This window comes from Sorex araneus, chromosome 3, assembly GCF_027595985.1.
Source record: "Sorex araneus isolate mSorAra2 chromosome 3, mSorAra2.pri, whole genome shotgun sequence".
NCBI lineage: Eukaryota > Metazoa > Chordata > Mammalia > Eulipotyphla > Soricidae > Sorex > Sorex araneus.
The window spans coordinates 137346587-137366944 of NC_073304.1; the positions used below are offsets into that span (position 1 = coordinate 137346587).

Sequence of the window (20358 nt, forward strand, 5' to 3'; positions counted from 1 at the left end):
TCAAACAACAGTCTGTTGGAGTTACTATATTTTAGGTAATCTGAGAAAAACAATTACAATGACAGCAAGAGTATTTTCAAACACACACCAATGCTAGAGATTTACTTATTGACATAGGCAGCAATCTTTGCTTATTGGGACATAAACTTGCCAAAAAAATGCTGATCATCTTTTATCCTGTTTTTGCCAGAATGCTTTGGAATTTTGCAAATTCCTGTTCCTGGAGCAAGCAGATATCACTGGGCTACACCAGCATGTGACAGGGACGAATGGAGATGTTACTGGTGCCCACTCTAGCAAATGGAGGATCAATGGGATGACAAGTGATACAAGTGAAGTGCTACAACAGTGAAACACACAAGGCAGTGACTGAGCAACTAGAGGCCTGCCATGAGCGTGGGGACTTGCCAATACATGGGTGCTGAGTTGAACGACTCTCTTTTAACAATGAAAACTGAAAGGAAAAGAACACGAACAACAGAACTCCTACCCCAGCCAATCAATCTCTACTTTGGAAGAATACATGGAAACTCAATGTAGTGTCTTTATATAGCCAAGGAGATAATACTTTGCACTGCCAAGAAGGCAATAACTAACCAAAAGTAGTATGAGTAAGCCAGAGGCCAGAATTTTGAACCATCAAGTACCAAACAGTTTAGATGAAGTAAGGTGATCAACGACAGAAAGCGCTATCTCCTCTTTATCCAAAAGCTGAGCAAAGCTGATATCCATGAAAATGTCATGATAAACTACTCAGAGGAGACTGAGTTATGAGAAAAATGCCATTTCTCCCATGCTTCATATGTCAGTCATCTTGAAGCCTGAGTACTCAGTACTCTAGAGAGCAGAAAATCCAGGGAGCACAAATCAAAGGAGCAGCATTCCCAGTTATCAGGTCCGCTTCCAAAGCCATTGAATTTACCGATAAAAGTCCTCTCCTCTAGATGGAAAACTTTAGTTAGGCCAAGTTGAACGACTGTATCATAAAACAAGAAGAAACTGGCATAAAGTATGCCTCCATAAAATTGAAGCTCAGAACATCTGAGACCAATAGAAGACTTCAATTTTATTTGATCCTATTTCTTTTTTTTTTCCTTTTTCTGTTAGTTTGGGGGCCACACCCAGCTGTGCTCCACATTACTCAGGGATCCCTCCTGGCATGGGGACTGCACCTGGTGCCAAGGACTGAGCCCAGGGCGGCCACGTGCAAGACCCACTGCACCATCTCCCCAGCCCCCTCACCATATTTCTTATTTCTCAAAACATTCTGAAAGGGAACATTTTCCTCCATCTATGTACCTATCCCTGCCTCTTCTATTTGCAAGAGAGGGACTATTTGCAAGACAGACACCACTGGAATTTTAACTTGTATCATTTGCATTAGGATCCCATTATCACAGAGATTCAAATATGTTCCATCCTCCAAATGAAATTCAACAAGCACAGCTTACTATGGGAAAGGGGGGGAGCAGGAAATGTCATAATTAATGACTTAAAAACAACCATTTTAATTCAACTGATACTTGTCCTAACGGATTGCTGTTCAAGGACAAGACTGTGTAGCTACAGCCACGGCATCAGCCATCGGCTTCCTCCCTAACTCACCCTGGGCCATGTCACAGGCAAGGTCCTGTGCAGCGCCAGAAAAGCACAAAAGCAAGTCAGACACTAGAGGAATCAAAAAATATGTTTTCAGTAAACGAAGAGAGACCAATTCACTAAAAAAAATGAGAAGGCTAAGCAGGGGCAGGGGGATGTCAAACAGAGAGCAGGCTCGGGGCTGCATGCGGCACTTTGCAGCTCAGCTCTGGGCAGGCACGGCCCCGAGTCTGCTCCCTTCTGCTGTGCCATCTGTCAGAAGCTCGAGAGCTGGCTGCTGCCATCCAAACTGCCTGGGATTTATTTGGAGCTTAAGGATTTGGAAGTCAGGAAACCTCTCTCTGAGTGTTGTATTTTTTAACCATTTATAAAATGCCAGAATGGAGAAACCAAAACATACACAGACCCCAACAAATCAAGGAGGTGACAGAAATGACGAGTGGGGAGGGGACTGACATGGGCAGGTTAGTCCTCAGTACTTGAAAACCATGGGCATCGGCTAGAGAATAACAGGGGATTTCTAAAAACTAGGCCGACGGGTATTAAGTAGCCACTCAGGAAACCCCTTGAGAGGCTAAGCGGTGGGCAGAGTAGGGTGTGCAAATGAGAAACCAATACTTAATATCTCACTTAATATCTCAGGGATGAATTCAGCTCAAGGCTTGGATGTAAACACTGGATTCATTAGGAGGTTAAGTGCCAAATCCCAGGAGAAATAGCATCTAAAGACAAATTCAGCCAGGTTGTAAAACCTACAGAAGCGGTATTTAAAGAGACCAGATAGAGAACAACTTAGAGAGGAAGAGTAAATCACAGACACCAGCTTCTTAAGAGATGGCAGTGGAAGGAAAATTGAAAAAATCAAGATACCTAGATGTGGAAAGGACTCTGCAGTGACACCGGGTCTGGCCATGACACAGAAGCAGCTCCAAAGCTTCCGGCCCTGGGGCTCGACCCAAGGGAGCACTGGGGAGTCGTCTGTGCATCACAGCCACACTCTTTGCCAGGGCCTTCCGATAACCGCCTGCACGCCTGTCTCCCGAGCTGTTCCAAAGGTGTCTTCTCGAGATGTATTTTAGTGATAATTGCAATTGCCTCGGTAATTGCTTGCCTTGCCTGGGTAGGGATTTGAGTTCTATTTGACTTGAAACAAAAATGCAGATGTCCACATTGGAGTTATACCAAAATGTAATATGGTCGTGTTTACAGGCCCAAGTTATGATTAGCAAACAATTCCCAGAGAAATAGGAGAAAAAGTCAGAAACCCAGATAAGGCAGGTGTGAGTGGCCCATAAACAGACAGCTGCGGCCAACCGGAGTCACTCCTAGTTGAGAGGGGAGGGGGAGGGGGTGTTTCTGGAAGCTGGGACTGATGGGTCGGGCGGAGGCTGCTCTGTGCCAGAGTGCAGGAGTCTGGGCACCGGACCATACACACCGCTTAAGTCTCCTGCCAGCCCAGAAGGCACAGCCCCCTTTCTAACGCAGGGCAGGACAGAAAAGGACAATGGACCTAAGAGCCAGAGCTCAAGACTGCTTCACTCAGGGACCAGCAAGGTCCTATAACAAACAGGGTGTCTCTTTTGAAGGTGGCAAACCCAGGTTCGATACCAGGCACCCCGTAAAGTCCTCCAAGTCTACCCAGAGTATCCCTAGGCACAGATCCAGGCAGAAGCCCTGAGCACCATCATGTATGCCCCACCTTGCCCCCAATAAAAACTTCAGCTTCCCTCTAGTCTAGCACTCAGACTACAAGCTTTAGAGATACTCTAGTTGGGTATTTTATTAAAAACAGATGCTGGAACTGGAGAGATAGTATAGCGGCAGGGCATTTGCCTTGCATGAGGTCAACCCATGTTCAATGCTCAATAGCCCAATGGTACCCCAGGCACCACCAGGAGTCATTTCTGAGCACAGAGCACAGACGGCTGTGGCCCCCAAATCAAAATGAATATTTTTTTTAATAATAAAAAAAAAATGTCGGGGCCAGAGACAGAAGAATGGGTATATGCTTGTCTTGCACCACAGCCCACCTGGGCTTGATGCCTGGTACCTCAGATGGTCCACAGGCTCTGCCAAGCAGTGATCCCTGAGAATAGCCAGGTGAGGCCCCAGCACCACAAAATTAAATTAAGTGCAGATTCCGATTCAGGACATCTGAAGTGAGCCCTGAGAGTTTGCATCTGTAGACAGTTCCCAGATTCCAAGACAAGGCCGATGCTGTTGGTCCAGGAACACTTTAAAAAGCAAAGGTCACACTGATCAAAATGAAGAACAGAAAGCTGTTACTGAAACTCAGTCACATTCCTTCCAAGAATAAAAATGCGCTGTCATTGATATCTTTCAAATCGGAGTGAGGAAAATAAGGAGGAGGACTTAGAGTCAGGAGAATTTCTAGTGCTGACTCTACATCCGTCTGCGTTACTTTTCCCCTTGGTCACATTTGCATGGTTTCCACTACGTCCTGCAATTCTTTGCAGTCCTAACCCCCATTACCTCAGGATGTAATTATTTGGAGACAGGGCCTCAAAGAGGCAATTAAATTAAAATTAAGCCTTCTGGGTGGGCCCAAGCCAAATCTGACCATATCCTCTGTGCGGAAATTCAGACACTAAGAGCTGCTAGGGGTTCAGGCACACAGAGAATAGGCCAAGTGAAACCATGGGAAGGTGACAGCCAGCCACAAGCTACAGAAAGATGTTTCGGAGAGAACAACCTCACCAACACTTTCATCACAGTCTCCCAGCCTTGCACATAGTAAGCAAATAAATGTCGGTAACATTTTACTGTGACAGCAAATTAATATATGGATTTTAACTTTAGTTTCTTCACACTATTATAATCAGTCCTTTCCCCCTGCATGTCCATAGTGAGAGGCAGAATTCCTGTAGCTGGCCTGCAGGATGATGTACGACACAGCCACTGCACCAGGTCCTGCTCCGGATTAGAGGGAGAAAGTCGAAACACCGCCAAAGGTTATGATGAGTACTATGACAAATGCCACTGGAAGTGCAGAGGAAAACTTCCCTGCCCCTAAAACGGAGAGAGGGGTAATCAGAGAAAGCACCTGGGGATTCAGAGCAGATCAGAAAGGAGAAGCATCTCTCCTGGTGGAGCAACACAGGCCAATGCCCAGCATCACCAAACAGCCTCAAGGTGAGGAGGGTGCCGGGGCGGAGAGACCATGCGTGAAACTGAGGCCATGAGAGAGTCGGGATGTTAGCAGAGATGAACGAGCAGGAGAAAGGCAGATTCAGGAGCAAAGATAGCAGATGTATGCAGGCCAGTAAGACTCCTGCTACCTGACTGCTTCAGAAGGAGCTCTTTAACACAGGCACCTTTTCTACTTGCAAAATGACTTAGCATTTTATCATCTTTTACTCTGTCAGCCTGGAAAGAAGGAAGAGTTGCCATCCACCATGATTTCCAAGCTGAGAACTAGAGAACATGACAGCTCCTGGGTGTATTTCAGGACTCACTGCGTCAAAAGGAGAACTGAAGTCCAAGATGCCAGCTCCACGCATCAAAGCCCGGGGCTCTCCTTCAGCACCACACTGCCTTCGGCCTTGGCGGGAAACTGCCTGTGTCTGCATCCATCTACCCAACAGTCTTTAACCTGCCACGCTCCCCTGTTCAACAGTCCCTTGGATTTCACTCTACAGAGTGAGGAAATCCCCAGACTCCATTAAAAAGAAGGAAACAAAGTTATTCTTGGGCCTGTTCACATGAAGCTGTTCAGAAACTAGCGGGTTCCTGGGAAATGAGGGGTTTTTAATAAATAGTATAAGGAACTTCAAGAGACCTTTTGCCTTGCACCCTAAATTGAGACTACCTCCCACCCGCTTCAACAATGCCCTTATATGATGGGGGCTACCATATATTCCTGTGGCAATTCCTCATGATGTATGAAGATACATTAATACTCTCAGGTCTTAAAATTAAAAGACAAAATACAAGATTACTACACAGGAAGCTGAACGAGGCCAAAGAAGATAGTGTGATGACTGAAATGAGTTTTCCTGAGTTCTCTCTTCAAACACCCTGGAGTCTGCTCATGGGTAGTGTGTGAAGTCTAGAGTCTGCTCATGGGTAGTGTGTGAAGTCTTGAGTCTGCTCATGGGTACTGTGTGAAGTCTTAAGTCTGCTCATGGGTACTGTGTGAAGTCTTGAGTCTGCTCATGGGTACTGTGTGAAGTCTTAGTCTGCTCATGGATACTGTGTGAAGTCTTGCCAGTTGTTTTGGACACAACAAAGCAATCAACAGGCGCTCACTATGGCAGTATGCACCCAAGGCATCTCCCTGTGCCTCCCCCAATACACTGATGATCTTCAGTCTTCTGGTCCTGACTCTTTCCTCAGGTGCTCAGGAAGAGGGGCTTGGGAGAGAAGAAAACACATACAGTGCCAGAGTACCCCACCAAATCCTAATAATAAAAATGAATAATCCTGAGGATTTACTGCTTTGTTTCTACAAAACTCACAAGTCTGATAAAAGAGCAAGTTATCCAGATTTCAAGATTTCTAGTTTAAGAGAAACACATAGAAAACACATAGAAAAAAGCCACTGATCTCACAGATATGATTATGCACTTAGCCCTTTCCCGGCAGCCTTCCCACAAGGGAAATAACCTACACCTCCCATTGGCTTTCCTTCAGCCAAGCGATACCATGGGTCAGTGTGATCCCAGTTGACGGGATACAAGCAGAAATCTGAGTATGACTGCACGACGAGGCCTGCCTTTTGCATGGTGGACAAAGCCAGGAGACGAGCTGGCCCCGGGCAACCAGCTGGTCCACGAGGATGAGAGACACGTGGAACAAATTTGGAAGCCACCCACGGCCTGGATCCAGGCCCAGCCAAATGGGTTAAGACCAGCCAGCCACCAGCCAAGCTGCAGATGCAGGAGGGAAAAGCCAACGTTGTTTTAAGCCACTGGGCTGGAGCGCGCTCTGTGCAGCAGTGCCGGGATAACTGCTGACTGACAGAAGGCAGAAATATGGGGAGAGGATTACATAAACGACACAGATACAAGCTTTTTTCCCCATTAATTTTCCAAGACTCTTGCCTCAAAAATTTATTTTTCTGTGTGCAATCCTCTTCACCTCAGCCCTCAGGCACAGTCTTCCAATAAGTGATAATGACACACTAAAAATACCAAACAAGCAGAAAACAACTACAATAGTTAAAGTCAAAATACCATCTGAAATGAGCTTGCAAGGTCAAAAAAGGGAGTTTTTTGAAATATCATTAGCTTCTCAGAACCCTTCCTTAACACCTAATGCATATCACATTCTGTCTTCTCGTGGGGTTACAAAAGATTTTATTAATAAGATTTCTGAAAAATAGAAATGGAATTGAAAAAGGATTTAGGACCCAGAATCACCTTATGAGAGAGAAAAAAAAACACACTATTAAAAGAAGTTCAAAGATTCACATAGTGACACTCATTGTGCATATCTTGGCAAAGATGTCAAGGAGAGACACCACAAAAGAGATGAGGCTGACATTTTTTCAATTTACTGCTGCTTAGTTCCTTTGCTAACAGGTGCTCTACACAGCACAGACAATTATTTGATTTCTCTTTTTTTTTAAGTGGGACAGATTAGTCCTCTCAGTTTGACAAACTCACTAAGGAAAGTGTATATCAAGTCCTGAAACTTCAAGTGATTTGAGTTCCACTTTGTCAGGAGGTGTGGCACTATTTCTTATAGTTGATGCAACTGAAATGATCAAAACTGTACACATAGCTGGGTGCTGCTTATTCCCCACCTGTCTGTTATAAAATAAATAAATGAGAGAAGGAGGCCTCTGGCTCAGTTTTCCACACCAAAACCACTGAATGAAAGAAATGCTATAAATAATATGACATCATCATCACAATCAAAAGGAGAGGAAAGAAGCCTGAACAGATTTCAATCTTTCTTTACTGCAAAGAACGTCTCAAGGTCATCACAACCCACCACCATGAAGTACTTTCATACAACCTCCAATCTCAAGAAAAATAGCCTCTAACCCCCAGGGTCAGCCCAACTGCCAAAGTGGCACAGGAACTTTATATCCTATGGAATGGACCCCTTCAAAGAAAATTGTTACAGAACTCACAGGCTTATCCAGTTCCCCAAAAGCTGACCCCTAGGAAAATACAGCTATGTGATGCATTTTGAGGTGAAGGAGGTCCAATTTAGGGCTCTGCAAGGCATGCTATTAAAAGCCATGTATCTAGCCTGGACCAAATTCCAAGGAAAGTTTTGATCCTTAGAGAAAGTTCTACCTCAATCCATTTCAAAAACAAACCCAGGAGTCAATAACCTTGGAATCACCTTCTCTCAGACAGAAGCTTCGAAAGTACAAAATCCAAAGATGACCTCAAACTAGTGCAGCTAACACCCCAAAATGACACTAGTTTTCTAACAACTCAGCAAAGAAAAAAAAAAAACAGCACAAACAAGCTGAAGCAGAGAGCATGAAAAATGAAGGTGATTGCCAACATCCTTTCAAAATGAGCCGCCACATACATGGGGCCACTGCAGTCTCTCCTTTGAGATAAACAGAAATCCGAGTAAGAAATTATAAGTTTAAAATTTCTGAAGTCTACTTAAGCAATGCAAACTTATTTTTAAATATTTATATAGGAAGTATATTTTTCACTTAACATATAGCTTTTGTGTTGGGTTTAACAAATGCAAAAAGGCAAAGCAAATACCCTTTAATATTTAGTGGTTAACATGTGCTGAATCAAAATATAAAAAAATCTACAAAAAGTGAAAGCAGACATCTTAAATAGCAACATTATACATAAAAGCATACACAGCTTTAATGTTTAAAAGCCTCCTGTGTCATTTCCAAACACCAACCCAGTAAGGTCACTAATTGGCTTCCAGTGATCTTACCTTATGCAAAGAAAATAGCAGTCATGTTTGAAAAAGGAAAACTTTTACCAGTAAACTGACCAGAGTAAACTTAAGACATCTTTTTATAGTCCTTACTTTCAAAATATTTTGGGTCTCATTCCACTTATTTGTCCATTCCTTGGTTAATTCTTGAACCTAAGAAGAAAAATATAAACAAGTGATTGATTTTTAGAAAAACTTACTGTGAATAATCTCTAGAAAATTTCCAAGCTTTTATAGCTTATAGGAGGACTATGTACACACACACATGCACACACACACAAACATACACACACACGCACACACACACATTTTTTAATTAGATGACAATTTCCATCACTGAAAGAACTATCAGTGATGGAAATTGTCATCTAAAATATCACTAAAATATAAATCTAACAGAGTCACATTAAGAGCAAAAGAACAGAAAAAACTTTTGTCATATCATCTAATTTTGCAACTGTCTTTTTCACTGTGTAATTTAAATAAAAGATTCTCCTCTGAGTATGAAAATTACAACTTTAGGGATGACACTGTTCCACCACATGGGTTCACTTTTTTTTAGATATTATGAAACAGTGATTTCTAATTAGATGAAAATATTAAATCAACTTGGACAAAGGTTTCTTTTAGTCAATAATATGTTTTTGTAGCTAATAGAATTTATAAATCATGTTCTCTGAGGGGAGGAAAGGGTTGCTCTTTAGTTTACTACTTAAATAAAAGCAAAATATATTTCTGATTTAAAAAATGTACCTTATTTTCAACTTGCTTTTATGAAATATATCCAAGTGTTGAATACTTCACTTTGAGAAAATTTTCAGGTTCCATAAAACTTCTAAATGAACCTTATAAGCAATTTATTAAGAAGCAAACAGTAATACATGATTGGAGGTAGAAAAACAAACATGAAAAATGTGTTCTACTGGAAAGAATATACCTAAGGTTAAAGGCAAGTGACTTCCTAGAAGCTGGGGAAGGAGAATTCCTCCTGCCCTTCCCCCTGAGTCTCTGTACTTAATTACTACAGCCATCAGGCCACTCCCAGGAGACATTGCCCTGATAACACACTGGTCTTCCCTCTAATAGGCTGTTCTATTTAACTGGCACAGAAATGAGTCAACCCACAGAATGTGCTTGCTGATGATCTTGCTAAGAGGAAAATACTTTCCATGCTCCATTAAGTAATGTAAACTGAAAAGATTGTTCACGTCAGTAATCTTCATAAAAGAAGTGTTTATTATGGACAAAAAATGGAGGAAACAAACATTTCTCATCCACTTATATTCAACTGTTCAGTAATCATTCATTTTACTCTTCAATTTACCTCAATTGGAGATGAAAACTTAGAAAATTTGAAGCTGAAAACTTCTTTGCTAGTTGTCAATTCAAAATCTATTACCTTCTTGTTAAAGAAAAAAGAAAAGAAATAATTGTTTGTGTGTGGTGAGGGGCGGGGCATGGAGGGGGAGTGGGTACCAGGGGGCAGGTCAACCCAGTCTAGACCAAACCAAGCCCCAAAGTTAAAAGCTCCTACACTCCACTCTCACTGCCACGCCCCAGGCAGGGTTTACTGCCTCAAAACAAACCTTACTCAGAAATTAAACTACTGAAAAATTTAAGTGTGGATTTGGTGACTGAAATCTCCAGGCTTTGTACTTCTGAAAGCTCCAGCAGTCACACACGCACACTCACACTCACACACACACACACACACACACACACACAACACACACACACACACTCTCTCTCTCTCTCTCTCTCTCTCTCTCTCTCTCTCTCTCTCTCTCTCTCTCTCTCTCTCTCCTCTCTCTCCTCCCTCTCCTCTCTCCTCCCTCTCCTCCTTCCTCCCCTTTCCCTCTCCCTCTCCCTCTTCCTCTCCCTCTCCCTCTCCCTCTCCCTCTCTCTCTCTGTATTACCCACTAAAAATTCCAGACTTCCTAGAGCAACATCTCCAACTCTACAACATTGATAAACCAACGGTAGCACACCAGATTGGATGGAATGTAATGCAGAAGGCAATCAATCTTGATTAACAAAATATAAACACAGAAGGTTTAACCTGTAACATTTTAGCATTTAGCAAATACAGGACTTAATGGCTCTGTGGTGAGATACAATTTTCATTAATTTTCTTCTATGAAAACATAATTTGATCATTCTGTTAGCAAATTATTGGTAGCAAACAATTAAAATAAATTATTAAAGGCTTGCTATGAGGATAGGCTTAAAGGCAGTTGGGAAAATTGGAGACAATGGTGGAGAGAAGAAGTGATGGTGGTGGGATTGGTGTTGGGATATTGAATGCCTACAACAAATCATAATGAATAATTTTGTAAACCACAGTGTTTATATAAAATGTAAGGGGGGAAATTTATATATGTAGGTCTTACCTATTCCATTTAAACTCGAAAATATATTAACACAGAATTGACTTAAAAGTGTTATTAATGACAGGTAAGAAAGACATGATTATTACCATGAGATAAAATATAAAGAAAATTTAATGTAATATACTTTATATTCCAGAGTTGAAAACACACATATAAAAATGCGAATAGGCATTTTTTATATAGTATTGAATGTTCTTAATTTTCTTATTTACATACATCAAAGTCATATGGTAATTACTGACTGGCCCTTACTAATATATTTTCTGGTCATACTATTTGGAGTTCTTTTTTGTTTTTGTTTTTTGTTTTTTGGGTCACACCCAGCGATGCTCTGGGGTCACTCCTGGCTCTGCACTCAGGAATTACCCCTGGCCGTGCTCAGGGGACCATATAGGATGCTGGGAATGGAACCCGGGTCGGCCTCGTGCAAGGCAAACACCCTACCCACTGTGCTATCATTCCAGCCCCCTATTTGGAATTCTTAAAGTTTTATTGGAATAAGCAATATAAAGTAAATCTGGGACCTTCTGCTCCTAAAAACTTTGATCGAGAGGTCTTCTAACCCATTTTGGCACCCAGAGCGGCTTCTTGAAGCAATGCTTCTAGACTGTAAACTGAGCTACAACCTCATGCCACCCAGGGAGGATTTTCCCTCTCTGCCCTGTTTTTCTGAGCAGAAAATGGCGTCAGTGGCAGCATCCATGTGGCAAGAGCCACCCTCTAAGACCCCCAACCCAGAGGTAGGACTTTTTAGCGACGTAGCCTGTAGGTGGTCCTGGGAGGGGGCCGTTACCTGCACGCCTTCCGCCCAGATAAGATCCAGAGCTACGGCTCGAGAAACAAACCCTCTGCTCCTAAAGACTTTGATCGAGAGGTCTTCTAACCCATTTTGGCACCCAGAGCAGCTTCTTGCAGAAATGCATCTAGACTGTGAACTGAGCTAAAATATCAGAAACCCAAAACCGCGCGGCCGCCCTCACACTCAGCAATGAAAAGATTATTAAATGATGCCTTTTCAGCAGGCCTGATTGTTGGGGGGAAATTCCAAACAATAATAGTGAGCTCTCTATTGAAATATTGAATGTATTCCAAGTATAGAGATAATAAAGTGAAGATCGTTAACTACTTAGGTGGGGGATGGCTCGGAGGGGGGTATATTGGGGTTCTTGGTGGTGGAACATGTGCACTGGTGAAGGGATGGGGGTTTAATCAGTATATGACTGAGACTTAAACCTGAAAGCTCTGAAATTTTTTTCACGGTGAGTCAATAAAATAAAAACTTAAATAAAAAATAAAAAAAAATAAAGTAAATCTGTTACATGCCAAAGGGGACAGTTTTGGATTTGGAGGGAAAAGGAATATTGGTGGACGGAAGGTCACACTGGTGGTGCTAGAACACTAAGTGCTTGAAACAACTTTAAAATAAACAACTTTGTAATTTTGTTCTTAATAAAAGTCAATTTAAAAAGCAAAGATATAGGACTGAGCCTCTCTAACATTATTTTTCACTTATTTTGAGTGACTTGCTTAGATCCTCAAAAACAGCCTACCTGATTCCACACACCAATTTCACTTCATTACTTTACTTCATTATCCCACAGCCTTCAGTAAAGCAATTAGAGTCACATGATTATTAGGGGGTTTTGTTTTGGAAAGCTTTTCTCAAAGGAAAGCTTCTCTCCCACAGAAAAAAGAAAAGGATCGGTGTATTGGATTGACTAATTTGTAATAATCAGTAAAGAGATCCTCACTGGTGAGTTACCTAAGAAACACAAAGGATTTAACAATAAATACTTCTCCATTTCACCAACAGATGTTTTCTGTCTAAAAAAAAGTAAGCTAACAAGTCTCTTCCACTGTCACTCTCACTGTTATCCCGTTGCTCATCGATATGCTCGAGTAGGCACCAGTTAACGTCTCCATTTTAAGACTTGTTGTTACTGCTTTTGGCATATCCAAAATACCATGAGTAGCTTGCCAGGCTCTGCCTTGTGGACAGGATACTCTTGGAAGCTTGCGAGGCTCTACGAGGTGGGCAGAACCTGGGTCGGCCATGTGCAAGGCAAATGCCCTACACGCTGTGCTATCTCTTCAGCCAATTCAGTCAAATAATTTTAGCTTTAAGAAAGATAAGTAGACCATGGATCTCTTACATTGTTAAATTTTAGAGTAAATAGTCATTTCTAAAATTAAGGAAAAAATATAAGCATGTGATACCACCGCTACAACATGATTGGATGATAAAATTTATACCAATCACCTAGCAAACATTTTTAAAAGGTCAGCAAAAAATTAAAATAAGATTTAGAAAATATTATGAACAAGACAGGAAGTCATTTCTGTCACAGCATGTATGATGCTTTCAAATTAAAATGTCAATTGGTTTCTATTAATTTGCTAAATATTCCTGAAAACAATTAAGAAATAACTGAAGATTGCTTTTAGATATATCCTAGCACACAAAATAAAATCTGCCACACAAAAATTAAAATTTTATGAGTAAAACAGAGATCAAGAACTGTTTTTACTATTTTTTGTCAACTAATTAATCAGTATAATTATCTAAAGAAATGTCAACAAGTTCCAAACCACAACCCAATTTATATCTTCAATATTGTGTTTAAATTGTATTTAAATATTGTGTTGAATATTTTGAGATTCTGTTGTTTATAATGCTATCAATGATTTCTCACGTACATAATTCCAACACACACTCTTCACCAGTACCCTCTTCCTCTCCCCATGGCCTCAAGACCCCCCAGCATAAGGCCCACACAACTCAACTGTGTGGATCAATTCTTCCATTATGTTGCCTTTAGGCCTTTTTTGCTGCCTTCTTGTGTAGAGATCATTCTGTTCTGTCCCTTACCTTCTGACTGACTTCACTCAACATGACATCTTCTAGTTCTATCCAAGATGATGCAAATTGCATGAATTTCTTCTTTCTTACAACTGAATAGCATTCCATTGTATATATACAGTGTTTGGGTTGTTTCCATATTTTGGCTGTTAAACTAAGTATGGCATGTACATATATCAAATGCACACCTATGTGTAGTGGGACTACATCAAACTAAAACTTTTTTCACTTTCACACAGTAGTGGGGAAAAAAAAACTCAATTTCTATTAAAAACACATCCTACTGAATGGGAAAAAATATTTACACACAACACATCAGATAAAGAGTTGATATACAAGACCTATCACTGTCACTGTTGCTCATTGACTTGCTCAAGCAGGCACCAGTAATGTCTCCATTTTGAGACCTGTTGTTACTGTTTTTGGCATACCGAATATGCCACAGGTAGCTTGCTAGGCTCTGCTGTGCAGGTGAGATACTCTTGGTAGCTTGCTGGGCTCTATAAAGCGCAAAATATATTCAACAACTATACAACTTAAAAAACAACTAAAAAAATTCCGCCCACCCCAGTCATAAATAGGGCAAGGAAATGAACAGACATTTCCCCAAAAAAGACATACATATGGCCAACAGGCATATGGAAAAAGTGCTCATTGTCATTCACTGGGAAAATGCAAATTAAAATAACAATGAGATATCATCTTGTGCCAGGGAGGAAGGGACACATCCAAAATTCTGAAAGCAGTCCATGTTGGCAGGACTGTGGTGAGAAAGGAATCACCCACAGTTGGTGTGAAGGTCATCTGGTTCAGCCTTCATAAAAAAAAATATGCAGATCTACCCAAAAAATAGGAATAGAACTACCATACAATCCAGCAATACCACTTCTTGGCATCTATCCCCAAAACACAAAAATTAATTCAAAACAATATTGTGTATTCTTCAAAGAGTTTACCAACAAAATTTACTTTTCTCCATCGCTATATTTTAACCAATCAGGTTCATGAACAAAATCCACTCCAAAAAATATTATTAATGACTGTTTCTCTCCTCAAAAAGAACTCCTTTTATTTTTAAATAAAGAAGTACAAAACTAGGTCAGCCACGAAACTTGGTTTTCAAAAAGCACCAGTGCACAAATATTGCCTTCGGCCCTAGTTTCCCTAGTATTTCTCTCTTCCCATCACTCACTGCCACTTCCTCTTCTGCCTTGAATGTTATCTAACTGAAAAGAAATTAAGCATCAAGCTGGATTATTTAAAGATTCCCTAAGAGCTGCAATTCCAACTACCCAGAAAGGGAAAGAAAGGGTGAAAAAAAAAACCAAACTACACAATGATCAAGAGTTAGCAATGATAAAGCTATGAGGACCAGAGCTATACCCTGAGTGTTGAACATGATTTCTTTTGACTCCTAATGCCCTAAAGTCTGAAAGCCTCACTACTCAACACCAGGCCACATGTGTGAATTTTAAATGTAGTTAACATCACATGCCACTTAAACCCACTTGCTGTCACAGAGAAGTGGAAGTCAACAATAGTTTTAGTTGTGCAAATTACACAGGGAGGGAGAGGAGGTGATATTAAGTAACAGAAAATGTATTTTCATCAAGTAAATTCTAAAAAAAAGCACTTATAATAATAGAGGAAGTTACAATTTTTAAAAAATAATGAATTATCACTTACTCTGGCTTCATTCTGCTGAAGTTTTTCCTCCATACTTAAGGCGGTAGGGGAGTCCAGGAGAGCAATCTACCATTTAAAACATGAAAGAGAGCAGCAATTAGTAAATATTAATAATTTAGGGTAAGGACTTTTCCACAATATGAATTATTGAAAATTTATAAATACACTATACAGCATAGATGCAAGTATTGCTCTATGCTTTCTAAATGAATGTCAGTCATCACTAAGACTTTAATCCATGGTGTACATATCTCATAATATTCGAAATCACAATATCTGAGTAAGTCTACATTTGCAACACAGATCAGTAAAGAAAAAGACAAACAAGTAACAGTGGCATTTTACCAAAGTCAAACATAATCTAAATCCCTATAGCTAACGGATTTGTCTGTCTTGAATATACAGAGCACAGTATTTAATAAAAGAAAGAAACTTTGCTCAATCACAAACTTGAGTTCATCCATGTTGACACATGCAAATTAGATCCATGTCTCTCCACTGCCGGAACATCCCATGTACTGGCTACATCCCAACCTAGGTATCCAGCCCCTAATCCACAGTGTCAATGTATAAAATTTATATGAGAATGATAAACCCCATGATCTGACAAGTGGAAGACAAGGCTGAAAGAAACAGATGATGACAGCGGAGACAGGTGGGTGGACGCTAACTGCTAACCTGCAGCATGGAGAGCAGTACTCCCGGACATTCCTCAGAAAAGAACAACTCGACCACTCTCACCCAATGTTCAGTGCAAAATTAAAATACTGGTCAAACATAAGCATTGTTTTGCTGTGTATGTACGTGGGAGGTAATACAAATTTGTGTGATTTTAATATTCATTTGCAATATTGTTCTTTTATTCAAAAATGTACCTTGGGGGAAATTCAATACAAAAAATGACATTTAGTTCTTTTAAACCTTTCCAACCTCATTTCACAGTAGTATTCTGTTACACTTCTAATTACATAATCTATATCAATAATTTTCTGTTATATGTATTTATATACATGCCTCTCAGAGAGCCTGGCAAGCTACCAAGAATATCTTGCCCACAATGCAGACCCTGGCAAGCTCCCCATGGCATATTGGATATGCCAAATACAGTAACAATAACAGTCTCATTCCCCTGACCCTAAAAGAGCCTACAATTGTTGGGAAAGACGAGTGAGGAGAGGCTGCTAAAATGTCAGGGCTGGGAAGAATGGAGACATTACTGGCGCCTGCTCAAGTAAACTGATGAACAACAGGATGACAGTGATACAGTGATACTTTCCTATTAACAAGATGCAGTCCTTTGCTGGCACTGCTACAGTGACTAGCCCCAGGCAGGTGCCTACAGTGCATGTGGCTACAGCAACAGGATACAGTCCCTCAAAGAAGGAAATGGGAGTCATCTATTTTTTTTAATTACAAAGTTTTCATCCCCAAAAGCTGTGTTTTTCGTCACTGTTTACTTTTCAGTTTCTACTGAGTCAATCTAAGCCCCATGAGTCAGTATCAAGCTCAGTTAAATGTTCAGACCAACAAGCGCACACCTGGCATCTGTCTATGCAGCAGAAAGCAGAGCTTCTGGCAGGGAGCGGAAGGTCTCCACTGCTGCACTGCTGTCTACACTGCTGTCCTCACAGCTGCGTGGGAGCAGTATTGCTTTTGGCCCTCTTAAAGGGTAGAGTCACATGAGACTGTGCGAGGCTCACTAGGCATCAAAGCCAAGACCCCACATGAAACAAGAGCCAGCAACTGATGTAACAATGCCAACGGGTGCACTCTCCAATAGTTACTGCACTCAGAGAAACTCAGAGCAATGAAACCTCATGGACATCTGCATACAGTTCATACTAACCCAGGTGTGATTTACCACTTACGGGTCATTTTCATTGGAGATGTTGGTTTCTTAGCCAACATCCAACTTTCTTCCAGTTTACAGGGATGAAGTAAATAAGACAGCTTGTACAAAGTCAAATTGTAAAGGTAAGTCATCTTTATGAATGAGAAAACTGAGCCTGTGAACACATTACACAATGAATAAATGTGCCTGTATGTTGCCTTGCTCACAGAAGGGGCTCAAATATTTCTCATTTAAGAAAAACAATGCCAACTAGTATTATGTGACTGCATTATTTATAAGTTTGAGAGATAAAGTCATGCTTCTTCAAAACACCTTGAAATGATTTTCAAAACAACTAGTAGCAACCCCTTTATTATACAGCTACTTTTGAAAACTCCAGTTGGGATTTTTTCACCTATAGTCAAAGCTGAAACATTCCTACCACATCAGCTCAGTAAATAATCACGAGCAATGTGCTATACTACATACTAAGTGCCTTCCTAGCCCTCCTGACCACCACACATTTTGGTGGTGATTTTAAAGCACAGGTAAATAAAGATCTACCAAACTCCACTGCAAATAATATCTGATATAACTATAGGGACAGTACAAAGGGTATTGGACACTTTGGTGGTAGACTGCAGTAACTTATCCTATATCACAAATGTTAACATTATTGTAATCTGTACCACTGTACCACTGCCATCCCATTGCTCATCTATTTGCTCAAGCGGGCCCCAGTAACGTCTCCATTGTGAAATTGCTATTACTGTTTTTAGCATATCGAATATGCCGTGGGTAGCTTGCCAGGCTCTGCCATGCGGGCAAGATACTCTTGGTAGCTTGCCGGACTCTCTGAGAGGGACAGAGGAATGCAAACCCAGGTCAGCCACGTGCAAGGCAAACACCATACCCGCTGTGCTATCACTCCATTATTGCATTATTGTAATCCTCCATGCATTATTGTAATCATGCAACCTAAATGACAATATAAAATAAATTATAAAATCAATAAATAAAAGATAACAAAACTAAGATATTTTCAATTAAATTAATTTGTATAGCTACTCAAAGGAGTTGATTTTTATTTAGTTGAACTAATAACCTCAATAAAGAAGTAACCCTAAAGAATCATAAAAATATTTAGAATAGAATATAATGTGAATAGAGCAATTCATAAAAAAAATGTATATTGAGATTTTTAATGGGCACTTGAAAACACCTAATTTTTTTACTGAATGTGACAAAGTTAATTTATTTTATGACAAGTATTGCTTCACAATATTTTAGAGCTTTGTGGTATGATAAATTATTTTAAATTGAACACTAATTATAATGCATTAACTGTAACAGGAAATCTTATTTTGAATGCATTCTAAATAAAACAGATTTAATTATATTTTCCAGGAGAGCCCGATCCCTCTCAGAGAGCCCAGCAAGCTACCAAGAGTATCCCGCCCACATGGCAGAGCCTGGCAAGGTACCCATGTGTATTTGATATATATTGGCATTTACACATTCGATATGCCAAAAACAGTAACAAGTCTCACAATGGAGACGCTACTGGTGCCCACTTGAGCAGATCGATGAACAACTGGACGACAGTGCTACAGTGCTACCCCCAAAACTAAATAACAATATTCCTTTTCAGGGGGGGGGGCAGGCATTGTTAGGTTGTTAGGGGGAGCAAACCTGGCAATGCTCAGGGATTACTTCTGGGTCTGCACACAGGAGTTACTCCTGGCAGTGCTCCGGGGACCATGTGGGGTGTCAGGGATCAAACCCAGGTCTGCTGCATGCACCGAAGGGCCTTACCCGCTATACCATCACTCTGTCCCAGTATTACTTTAATTACAGCAGTGTTCTTTGATCATGAAAGGAACATTACCAAAGACCATAAATTTCAAGGCAATTTGTATACCATAGACCTCTAAAGACATTCCTCTAACGTGGGTGGCATTTGGCCACAATTGGCAGTGGCTGTGCTCAGGGTAGCAGATGAGGTTCCAGGGGTCAAACTGGATTCGACCACATGCAAGGCCAGTGCCTTACCTCCTATACTGTCTTTCTACCATTTCCAGTACAACTTGTTGACGTTTTCTGTCTCTACAGGTTCTTTTAAAAGATTTCCTCAGTTTAATTTTAAAAGGTGGTATCTCTTTTTTCTTCTTCATTATTATAACTTATTACAAAACTAAAGGCAAGAAGCCACACTTAGAATTTTCTAAATAGTTTACAAACAACAGTATTGATGATCCTTAAATGTTATTCTCTCAAATTATCTGTAAATATTTATTTTGCCTGAGTAAAGCTTAAAATAAATAAGTGAAAAACAAAACACTGAAAAATATCTCAATAACAAATGGCCACTGTGGACCATCTCGTAAACTAAACATCCACCTGACACACACAGCTGAACCTTTAACAGATCATCTGTTTACATATAGGAAAGTAAAATGTGCGTGGCAATCCCCTCTGCAACTTCCACCATCTTATGGAAAATCACTGTTAGGTGTATATTTCAGGACGTGGGAAATCCAGTAAGCTTTTATCCTGTCAATGTTTTCATAGATTAAACCACTTATGGGATGTGAAAGGCTTTTATTGAAAAAGCTTTTACTGAAAAGGGGCAATATATTTCTTTATGGAAAACTGCCCACGAGAAGCATTCTGAAATTAAAAGTATTTTTTAAATGCTACACGTAAGGCATCCATGCATGGGTTAAAACAGGAGGAAGTATAACTGTTTTCATTTTCTATGGGTATTGAGAGTTTGCTTGATTTTTTTTTTGGAGGGGGGGCTTGGATTTGTTTTTTTTTTTTTTTGGAGGGACTCAGAGGGAGTGAGGAGTCAATACAGAGCTGGGGACAGAACCCTGGACTGACCACTTGCTAGCCAAGAGCCTTAAGCTCTGTACTAGGTCTCTGGTCTCTTTATTTTGAACCCGACTCTAACCCAAATATTTTTAAAATATTTTCTTTCAAGGACACCTTTCTTCTTAGCAGTATTTATACTCAACAAAATACAACTTTGTATGTTCATAATGCAGACTGAAAAGGACATTAAAAATGAAAGGCACAAAAGGATAAGCCTCTTTTAC

General features: G+C 40.5%; 1 protein-coding gene across 2 annotated transcripts in view; it reads right to left on the minus strand.

Moving 5' to 3' along the window:
* KIF16B (kinesin family member 16B) overlaps window positions 1-20358 on the minus strand; it is a 324792-nt gene that overhangs the window by 239926 nt on the left and 64508 nt on the right. For both annotated transcript variants that reach the window (XM_004610913.3, XM_055133099.1), the window contains exons 11-12: window positions 15427-15492; window positions 8584-8643 (exon numbers count right to left, since the gene is read on the minus strand). In XM_004610913.3, the coding sequence (XP_004610970.2) occupies window positions 8584-8643; window positions 15427-15492 (126 nt within the window). The remainder of the gene's footprint in view (window positions 1-8583; window positions 8644-15426; window positions 15493-20358) is intronic.